The 11,561-nt window shown below is 38.9% G+C and overlaps 1 protein-coding gene across 1 annotated transcript in view; it reads right to left on the bottom strand.

Annotated features, from left to right (window-relative positions):
* The window catches only part of CACUL1 (CDK2-associated, cullin domain 1), a gene marked incomplete at its 3' end in the record, with an annotated part of 39,376 nt that extends 29,317 nt beyond the window's left edge, over positions 1–10,059 (bottom strand). The window contains exons 1-3 of the mRNA XM_009708277.1: positions 10,047–10,059; positions 5,429–5,555; positions 711–813 (exon numbers count right to left, since the gene is read on the bottom strand). Of these exons, the coding sequence (XP_009706579.1) occupies positions 711–813; positions 5,429–5,555; positions 10,047–10,059 (243 nt within the window). The remainder of the gene's footprint in view (positions 1–710; positions 814–5,428; positions 5,556–10,046) is intronic.
* Between the last annotated feature and the right edge of the window lie 1,502 nt (positions 10,060–11,561).

Raw genomic sequence — 11,561 nt, 5'->3', positions numbered from 1 at the left:
GTAGGGAAATAAAACACTGTTGCTGCTACAGCAATGACAATTTCAAGAACGTGCCTGGAGATTCTAGCCAAAAAGGAATTTTCAACAAGGAATACACATGAAAACAAACATGGATGCACAAGTAAGATGCAGAGAAGGATAGGGATACACAATCTGTATTAGGACTGCTGTAAACCACTGACATCTAGAGATAGGCAAGAAAAATGCAGAATAAACTGTAGCACAAAACTTTCATATGCAATAATTCCTAATTTATACTTCACAATTCATATTTAATTCACTTCAATTTTTTCCTTTAGATTTTCCCTTTCGTGCTGCTTGTGATGCACAAGGACCATAAACCGTTTCTATAGACTAACACAGCAATGGCAGACATCCATGTCATGTGCTCAGATCATGTTTGACTGAAGCATTTACACCCTAGATTATACTGCAGATTTCCGTTCTCTAATCTTTGATTCTATATTACATATTCATGTTTAGCTATGCCCTCTACATGGTTCAGATGTCTAAGGCTAATCAGTGCCATACAGTTGGATCTAGTAGTTGGTATTCTGTCTGACAGCCAGTTAGCGAATGAAGTCGTCCACAATTTAGTAAGCTAGTGTAAATCAGTCTTAATGGCAATCCCCTCCATGGGCCATCTACATGCTGCTCCGATATAATCACAGATCCCAGGAAAGACAGAATTAGATTGTGCAGCTTCTTACCTGCAGCTCCTTTGAGACTCTCTCTAAGTGGTTAGTTATCTTTTTTATTAGGTCACTATACATCTGTTCCGAATGCTGCTGGCATACACACTTATACACACAACTGCAGAAACAAATATAGGAACAAACAATGAACTTACAACAGTTTGCAATGAAGGGTTACAGACTTCAAAATATTTTGTTCAAGTCTCAATTTACAGGATAATAGAGTTAACTGAATGATCGCTGAACTTTTAAATACAGCCCTAAGATTCGAGTGAGCTCCAGCAGACTCTTGAGTCTCCTCTGGAGGCCCCAGTGTGTCCATCCCATTCCCCCTCCCCAAACTCACTTTAACTTATGAGTTCTCTTAAGAGTGCACTCCAGAACAGCCAGGATAATTCTGTCAATAGCATACTCCTAATTCTGGCTTTTGTCTCTCCTACATGAATGAAGTCTCCATTAAAATAAGCAGGTTTAATGATTACATGCATATTCTAGGGCAAAAACTTTTTTAAAAGAAGGGCAACGCTGACAAGCAGTCATAGAAGTTGCACCAAAACTGTGCTGGCATTTTAAAAAGAAATGGCGAAAGTTCTACAATTACAGACCCAAGCATATTACTCCATCCTTTGTTACTTAATTTCTAAGAACCGTAATTCTAATTAATAATAAAAAAAGATGCAGAGAAAGAACAACAAAACTTTAATTCTATATTCTATGGCTTGGCTGTGTTAACTCTGGTCTTCAGTGTTACCTTTGTTTTTTAAGAACATTTTATTGCTCTCCATAACTAACCAGTAGCATATACATATCCACATATATAACATAACATATCCGCAAAATAAGGCTATGTATGAAAACATATTTACCACAGACGTAAAACAAATACATATACTACTTTCAGCAAGTAGCTACATTAAGGTAGTCATCATCATCAGGACTAACATCAACATTATCTGTACCAAGCAGCTTTTCCTTTTCTTGAATCTTTCATTCTTCGAAGTCAGCATTTTGAAAGCTAGCTGCCAAAACCCAAGAGGCACAAGGAAGACTTCACCTGGTATCTTGGGCAAGTCAAATCACCTCCCCACGCCTCTGTTTTGCTCCCCTCTCCCTCCAACCCTCTGCATGGCGTACTGTGACAGCGAGCAATTTAGGCCAGAAACTGTTCCTTACAACACGCTCAAACAAACTAGCAAGGTCCAGATCCCAGACTTGAATTCCGCAGGTTTTTAATAGCACCAAAAGCCTAAAGCTATGGTACAGCAACACTGTGTCATAATTCCCCTACAGAAACATTTCAATTCTTTACTGAGAAGGTGGTACAGTGACAAACAAACTGCAAAGATGGGATTAAAATAACTGTAGACTATGGGTTATTGGAATTTTCTAATGCAAGTGAGAGGTTAAGCATCAACTCCAAGCCTTCAGGGGCCAAGACAGCACTCTCATTCAGTAACTGCCACCCTCAAAGTCTCCTGGAGGAAGGTTTTACAAGTGAATTATCAGTAACTTTTAGAACTTTGTATTTATTCCCTTTGACAACTCCAAAAGCCCCAAAGACACAGCATTCACCTCTATGCAAAGTCTGTTCATTTGGCAAACCATGCTATTTCTTAAAAACCAAAAGACACCCCACACCTCTCCTACTATTATATTTTAAAAATAATTGAGTTTCTGTAGTTTGATATTATTTAAATAACAAAGTCATAGTGTTTCTTTTACATTGAAGTTTACAAATAGCAGATCCTATTTTGGAACAAGCAAGTGCAAAAGACATTTTGGTATGATGCAGTAACAGCAAAAATATCAATTTAATTTGAATCAAAGAGAGAAACACTGATAAGAAAAGCCCGACTGATTTTTGTGATCCCTTACAAACAAGCCAGCTAGGTAACAACAGCAAATGGCCATACCTTTGTTTGCTCCATAACTAACCAGTATGTAGCCACTTCCAAGAGCTGACCACTTCATTCGCAATGATGTAACTAAACTGAATTTTAAAGTACAAGTCTGCTTAGTGTTACATACAATACTGCTGTACCTACTTTTGCAACACACTCTGTAGTCTAACACCTATCTTAGTAGGTACGTGCAGAGTGTGTTTACATTTTCTTTGAACACTTCTATTTAGAGGTTCCTTCCCCATTTTCAGATCCTGTTTTCAGTTCCTGATTGTGGGCTGATTCTGTGAATCATCCTTGCCCTGCTATTACCCAAAAGAAGTCACCGGCTTGTTAGGCCTTTAGCGTAACCAAACACCTTAAGAAAAGGAAAACCCAAGCAGGACATTAGAAGGTAAGCGTTTATTGAGAGGTATGAAGATCTGAGATCTGTAAGATGTCTTGAAGAACAACGATCTAATTGCACTGTACCTGGGAGGCAAATGATGCCAGAAGTACAACTTAGCTGTTCACATTTTCCTCATCTCAAAGTGTCCTTCACATCTCTCTGTCAATGTATTTAACCCTTTCAATAGGAAGTGACTATGCACAGGTAGGCTTTGGGCTCAAAGATGAAAACAGACACTAATCATACTTTGGTACCTTATGGGTAAGCTGATCTGTAGTAAATATCTGCATACACACCTTTGAAGTTATCTCCTAGCTTTCACAACTCTGGAGTAGACGCCTACAGTTACCACTGATCATGTCAAATAGAGTAGTTTGGGTATCTAATAATGTATTTTGAGTTTGCATTATGGAAACCTTGATTCCTTTAGTCAGCACAAAGACGATGAAAAAGACCACTGTATTTTCAGCTCAATTTCACTGTAAAAAAATATAAAAGACAGGTAGCTGTTTGAACCACTTCAAAAAACCTCTTTTTCAGACTAAAGAACTAGCCTAGGGAAGTAGAGAGGATCTAAACCTCAAGTCTGCTACAGACTTTCTGTAATACTCCAAGCAAGCATCATTGTTAAATTCAACAAAAAAGCAGCTTTTCTTCCATTCTCAATCTATGTTGTCTAGATTTTAGGTCAAGCAAAGTGACACCCTCTAAAATAAAATAAATAAAAAAACCAAAACTCCTGGTTGGACAAGGCTGTGTCAGAGTAATGACATCCACAGGTATCATTTTTAAAAGAAAACTTAAAGACGGACACGCTAGCTCTATCAGTTAACACTAAACTACAATCTTTCGTTTTGGTAAAATGCATGTTACAGACATCTGTGCATCGTTACAATACTGCATCAAGTGTCACCCTGATGCATAATGGTTACTTATGAGAAATTTAAAACCCATTATTCCTTTAATAAATAAAACTTTTGAGCAGTAAAAAGATGGTAAAGATGAACTGCAGTTATCTGAAAACCGTAACTAGGTACAGATCTACTCTAGGTATTAGAGCATGAATTTTGCACATCTACTCTTCATCAGAGATTACTATGGGGAGATGTTTGCTTAACTCTTACTGACGACTGTTTGTACATTGTGGACTTCAAGCTAGGAAAGGGATTTTGATTAGTTACACTAAAGCTGCAAAATGTCTCTCAATTCAAATTGACCATCTCAATTATTGACAGACATGCTGATGTCCGAGTCCCGATAGCAGCAGTTCCAAAATTTTGGAGAGGAAATTTAATAATGCTTTTAACTGGAGTTAAGAGGGAAGACTAAACACCTGCCATTCTTGGATCTGGTTCCCTAATCCAAAGTTTCAAACTGGAGAGACAAAGTGGCTAAGAGAAGTGGGCAGGAGACAATAGAGCTGAAAGCCTCTAAAAAGAGACAGCAGTGACTGAGCTGCCAGTGTTATTCCATGGAGTGCAACACTGTGGTAAAGAAAACCAAGACAGCGGTGCTACTAGTTGCGTTGCTGGCAAGGTCCAGTAGTTTTAACGGCATCTTGGCCAGTAAATGCAGCAGCAGCTACTCAGTTTCCACGCTATTAACCAGTATCCTGGAGACCTCTCACCTACAGAACAAAAATCTCCATTTTAGTCAATCTCTTAAGAAACTGCCAGGTCTCTAAAGCATTTAGCATTTTGGTTTGGAGCAGCAGTGTGGTTTTGAAGCAAATTCCCTACCATCTCCACTACTGTGCACTAGCTTAGAGCGCAGGGCAGTTCTGGTGTGTGACTAGATCCCCATTAAAGCAAAGTAAACTGCAGCTCCAGGCCAGGCAGAAATCAAACGTTCCCCGGACAAGAACGGAGATATAAAGGACTAAGCCTTGTGTCACTCCTTCAGACAGCCTCCAATTGCACATGCAGCGGCATGGCTGGGCAAGGGGGAAATCAGACCAAACCTACCTGATGCAAAAACACAAATGACAGTTTATATGGATGGACCTTGGCACCAGCCGCTTCTATTGACTTCTGCACCTCTACTGCACCAAACTGGTTCCTCTTAGACATGACAAAGAAGCCTTTTGAAATATTCAGTCAAATGTCTACCATGTCAGTCTCTTCTTCCCCCTTGAGGAAAGGGATGTTGAGACCTTAATACATTTCTTAATATATTACAGTAAGCAATTGTGGTGGAGCTTACTTTAATGTTTTCAGCACTTATGCATTTTAATTCTTTAGCATTTATTCCTGTTAACCTGGGATACCAAGATATGTATCTATTATTCACTCATTCCAACCTTTTAAACAATCTTGTACTCCACATAACCTTCTTACTTTCCTCCTCATAAACACAAAATATGACATATACATAGGCTGTGAGGTAAAAATAAATATTTAACTTAGAAAAAAAAAAGTAACGTAGCAGTTAAAAGACTTCCTTACCTGTATATTTGTTCATAGGAGATAGGGATGTAGTCACCAGGACTCTGAGTTAAAAGCTGATCTATGGCACTGTCCAACTTTGGCCAATATGTGCTCTTATAGTCTTCAATTGTTATAACATTCATTACTACAAGAAAAAGACAAAACTACATTCAGTAACTTTAGTTAAAAATTAGAAGCAAGTGAATGCTCTGCAATTTCAGATCACACCACTAAACTGGCCAAGAAAACTGGGAGCAGTTCACTTCCACTAAGATAACTTCATCTAAAACTAAAGACCAGACTTGAATTTGTACCTTCTTATTTACAGGAAATAAAATAAAATCAGAAAACCTGCCAAATCAGTGTTTGGATAGTTCTTAGGGGGCCAAGTAGCAGAGAAAAACAAACTCTTGGGAGTTCTAGCATGACAATATAATTAAATAAAAAGAGTAGTTCAGTAGTTAGTTCAGATTAATAAATCATGCAACTTTGTGAGAGTCTAGAAACACTAGCTCCTCACATGTAGGACAACAAGCTTTGGCCAAGATTGGTAGTTTTCAGAATACTCCTACGCAGTAGAGGTATTAATTTTACGAGTCTCAGGCGTGACCAGCAGCTTCCTTGGCCTAAAAGCTGATGCAATTCCCTCTGCCTCCGATTGCAGTCAGGCTCCCGGGCAACATTTTTGGATCTGTATTACAGTTCCTCCTCCAGCAGGCACAATAATACTCCTTTTCCAGATAAGAAACAACACAGGGAAGAATAGGAGGCATTTAAATTAGCTTTCCCCATCACTCCACGATTTTCCTCCCGATTTTCCTCCCAAGCTTCCCAACTGCACCCTCTTGCGCAAGCCACTCAGCGTGCCTTCACAGACACAGAAGAGTTTTAATCTCTCTCTTTTCAAGGAGGATTTCTGAACTACCCACCGGTGCCTCAGTTCCAACAGCAGCCAGGGTAGAAGGGTTAGCCCCTTCCCTTCGGAGGACCACTCACAGGACTACCTTGCTGGCTTGTCACACCACCATAGCTTCACAGCACCCACGCAAAACAAAGCCCTGAGTATCTAACAGCATGGGGTATACTTCATATGAAAACTCTCCAGCCCAGGAAATCTAAAGTCTTTTCTTCATCTGAACTCCACATGTGGGTCTAGGCTACATGGAACAGAGAAGAAAGATAGTTCCCACCCCAAATAATCCAGTTTAGACACTGCACTGAAAAGGAATATTTTTAATAAGGTTGCATTTTTAAATACAGTAGATTCACTGTTGGGTTTGAGGAGCAACATTTCTGAAATGTTATTTTCAAAAGGGGTTGAAAGGAGCTGGGTAAGTCACTTTTGGCAGCACTATGAAGAACAATTCTAGGGAAACACAAGCAAAACAGCTAACAGTTGTCATAAGAAAGAGTATAAAGAAAATGTGGAATAAAGAGAGGTGTGAGTCAAGAAAGTGACCACTATCTGTACGAGCAGGTATTACAGATTCCTGTTGTGTGTCTTTTTAGGCTATTTCAGTCAGAAACCTTGCTTAGTGAAGACTGTTAGTGCAGTGCTCTCAGTCCCCTTTTCACTCAACCAGTCATTGCTTCACTTCTGCTTCGTACCTGTCAGAGAAACGGATCTAGTTACCATAGTACATGTCTGGTTAGTGCACGGGTCATCACCCCCAAATGCTGCAGGATGCTGTCCCAACACTCCAGCCTGCAATCTAAAAGTACACCGTTTGCTAACAAGCTGATAAAGGTTACGGGTCTGGGTACACAACTACCAGGACATAAGTTAACATGTCCAGCAAGTCAGCTCCACGATGTGAAAGCAGCCACGCAGTGAGGAACAGGACACCACCTGCCTGACAGTAAATTCACCCCTTATTCATCTGCCTCGCAATGACTTGCTTGACTTCTCATCCCTCACAGAGCCCAGACTCTGGGCAGATGTTCTCAGCAGCAGCTTCCACGTAGCAGCTTTACCATTCACGCTCACCAGCAAAATTTGAGCATTTGTGTTTCACTTTGTCACCACAAAAAAGGTGGGTCTCCACAGAAGCACTCTGTTCCACAGAAAACATTAAACTGAAGTAAGCATAAATATCAGACCAAGTGTTGATTTAAGATTTCAATGTATAATCACACCCACATCTGGTTTAACATATTAAGTGAGCTCTATTTGCTTGAAAGAAAGTAGTCACATAAGACTTGAGAACTCTGCAAAATAATTTTTTAACAGGCTGTTGAGATGTCAATTTATATTTCTTTTTTCACAATATGGAAAAAGAAAGAAGTAGCAGAGAGGAGGGCCTGCCCATTAGAAGTACTGCACAGGTAAAGTACAAACCGCTTTTATGAACAGCCCTGGGACACTTGCATAGGAAATACTGATGAGTTCAAAGTAACATTCTAGAAAAGCTTTTTTATTCATTATTTATTCATCATTTATTTTATTTATTATTTTTATTCAAAGGACTCTTACAAGCATTATTTCATTTAATTTCCACACTTCAGTTCTGAAACTAAGACAACCATAATATTTACACAGTGTGCAGTTTTGGTCTCTTAACAATCACTATTTTTATTCTTCTAATCTAGAAAATAAATTACTTTAACATTTTAGTAACTGTCACAAGTTAGTAATGTTCTTTTTTTCTGGCAGTGCTTACATAGACACACAAAAAGCGGAGGATGACTTAAAGTAGCACCCTCCCATTACAAACTGCGAGAACAACCGCAAGACCAGGAAGGAAAGGCGTCACACAAATCCTTAGAAAGAAAAGACAGATTGCCCTTTTAGAAGCTTCTTTAATCTGTTACTTTTCCATCTTTTTAGGATGTCATTCTTAAATGTTTATCCCTACATTAGGCACTCAAGATTTAAAAGGATTTGTTCAACAGCCTCCATTTCCAATCGCAAGGAAAGGTTAATAATAAAAGATTACTTTCATTTTGCTGAGATTTATTAAGTTTCTGGGAAGCGACACGGGTATTTTGTAACAAAGCATGCTAGAATGCATGATTTTATCCACCCACAGAAAGTTTAGGGTGGGGCTGGGAGAGAAATCAATCTGATCAAATGGAAAGGAAGCCAGTATTTTCCAGCAAGTTATAAAAGACTTCATAAGTAAAGCTTGAGAAGCAACTGCTGCTTTTCCTTATACAGAAAAGTTCAAAAGAAAAACTGTTTAAGTCAAATGCAGCAGTGAAACAGAATATGCATGAGCTTCGTATGAGCTTCGTATCATAACCTAGATATTTCAGTATCATAGCCAAAACTGAAACACAACCTGCTCCAAGATACCAAATTCTTTGATATCAACTTCAATCAGAAGAATGGCAAAAACCACTCAGATCGTAAAAAAAAAAACAAACACCAAACCAAAAAGTCCAGGAGTAGGTATACATCCCCCATGAAATTGATAAGAAAAAACTTACAAACACACATAGCTCAAAAAAAGATGTTGGAACAATAATAGGCACAGGATGTGAAGAATAACAATTAAAAAAAAATCATTGATACTGTTGGTTTTGTTATTTAGATAAGATAACTTAACCTGAAAACCTACTCAAAACGCTTACTACGTTCACATATAAAAATATATCCTTCTTTTAAATCTACAGCTAAAAAAGTAGGGGACAGAGCCCGACAGCCTGTCAAGTAAGCAGATATCAGTCTGACAGTTATCTGACAAATATCATTTATCCTGACAACAAAAGTCAAAGAAAGCAGCCAAGCACCTTTCAAAAGCTTTATTTCATCTCACAAAGTGACATATATGAAGTTTTACTGCTTAATTAGCAATGCACCCTACAATCCTAAAATACTTTATCAAAGTGTACAAACTCTTCAAGTAGATGTCTGAGATTAATCTACAGACTTGTAACTATTGCTGTGGCTCTACGCTTCCCTTTTTCTCAGCCGTCCTGCGCATCTTTACACATTAGATTTTGCTACCTCCCCTGCCCGACGCATCCTAGCGTACATTAGCAAGTTTATGAGTCTGCCCTGTAGTTGCTTTCAATTCTATTCTATTTTTACTATGTGTCTCAGTCTGTGTTAAGACTAGTTAGCAGAAGTAATGTTAAAACTTTTTCTTCATCAGACAATTTGCCTAAGCAGCAAAGCACACACACTGCAATGAACTACGTTATGCAACAAGGTAGTCAACAGATTTAATGGATACACCAACGCTCAAAGCCACGTGTGCCCATCCTACACAGGGACTGGGATTTGTAACCATCCTTGCTTGAAAAGGATGAAAAAAAAAAAACAAGAAGGAAAGCCCTTCGAATTCTTCACAATTCAGATACACTGCAATTACTAGTACAGAAGAGTTTTCCTTAAAGTATTACATGCTCTTACTCTTATTTTCTCCCTTACGGCCTTTGAAAAATATTTTTCATAACACTATTGCTTTATAAATCCATAACTATGACTGAAGGTGATCAACTGTAAATAAAGGTTTAGTTACAACTTTATCAAAACATGCAAAATTCTCTTAAGGTGCTTTAGCTAGAAGAAAAGCTATTAAATGAACTATGCATTATTATATCTGATTTTATTTCTGAGCCTCACCAAAATCTCAAGGAAGGAGAACTGGATTTGGCCCCTTTAAAAGATTTTAAAGAGTTTCCACCAAACCTTCTTCCTCCATTATTCCGCCAGCTAAATTAGACCAAAAAAGACCCACCAGACAGCTTTAGTCTGCAACTACAAACATGAACAAAGTCAACAGACTGCAAGTAATTACGTATTGGATTTTTTGTTTTGGAAGAAAGAATCAGGAGGGAGAGACCTATCTGAATGTCAGAAGCACTCTAACTTATCAGAGGATCGCTGGAAACCGTACGTCACCCACATTTTTGAAGTTCACCTGTAGGATAACCTGTCTAAGACTAAGCCTCTGCATCATGAAGCAAGTAAGGCATGAGTCCGTGCTCACTTGACTGCAAGTTCTTCATGCAGCAGCGAACAGACAACTCTCCTATCCAGCTTAAGACTGACAATCAGCTTCTCTACACATGTTCTCCCATTGCTAAGACAGAGTAGGCAGGAGGGGATCTAGCACACGCTGTCTTCCTTTTCATTGTACGTTTACGTCAAAAGTGACCTTTCTCCCTTTTTCTATACATGAAAATTAAACAGAGGAGATTAAGGGATCCTCTGCCAGAGTCAGGATTAGAACAGGCAGAATCCCAACTTAGCTCCTGTACTTTCTCAGTCCACACCACTTGGCTGGACCTGTTCTGTTCATAGACACATTTCATGAAAATTATTCACAACACAAAGGCGCAGAAAAGTCCTAATGAACTTAACTCAGAGAATTTTGTATTCTACAGGAATTTTAATTTTCTTTAAAACAATACTTTAAAACAATCAGTAAGACAGATATGTGTTGTGATACCAATGCTAGGGAAGTGAAAACAAGAACTCAAAAAACATAACCTAAGCAAAATCATGCACAGCCACTTCTTCTCCCCCTCAGACATAAATTGTAGATTAGCTGGAAAGTCACCTTCCCATTTAGTGAAGATCCAGCTTGAAAACCATTTTCATTATGAAACAGAAGGAAAAACTAAAATTCTAAATTTCTGGATTTGGAATTCAAGGAGCAAAACGACATTTCGTTTCAACTGACTCAAGTACTTATGAATCACTCCGAGGTACCTGGAGCCCTGACAAGCAAGGCAGGCAGAGAGACAGAGAGCTCATGGAGTCTGGGAGCCTCAACTTCAAAGCAGCCAGCCTTGGCAATGTGCCTAGAGCCACAAAACCCAGGCTACCAGAGAAGCAAGGATCCAGAAGCCTGAACTTCAAGCTTCTGATCAACTCTGGAGCTGAGCTGCTGAGGAACTGGAGAGGTGAGCTACCACTGGGGAAAGGGGGGGAAACAAAGAAAAAAAGGTGCACTTCCTATCAAAATTTCATCATGGCAGCTACATGGTTACACTTCCAGGAATACTTTTAGCTAGCCAAATCCAAGTTTTCCAACAGTCATTAGAGACAAGGGCATATTTTGCCCAGGGGCATGACTTCTGGAAATAAAAGTAGAATTGAAACACACAGAAAAAAAATCTTCCCTTCCCTTCTCTCAACCTTAGTTCAGCAAAATAACAGAAAAAAATTGTCATTTCTGTTAAAAGCTACATGCAAAAG

The sequence above is a fragment of the Cariama cristata genome, unplaced genomic scaffold (assembly GCF_000690535.1).
Source record: "Cariama cristata isolate BGI_N322 unplaced genomic scaffold, ASM69053v1 scaffold7009, whole genome shotgun sequence".
NCBI lineage: Eukaryota > Metazoa > Chordata > Aves > Cariamiformes > Cariamidae > Cariama > Cariama cristata.
This window is presented reverse-complemented; position numbering and strand designations above follow the sequence as displayed.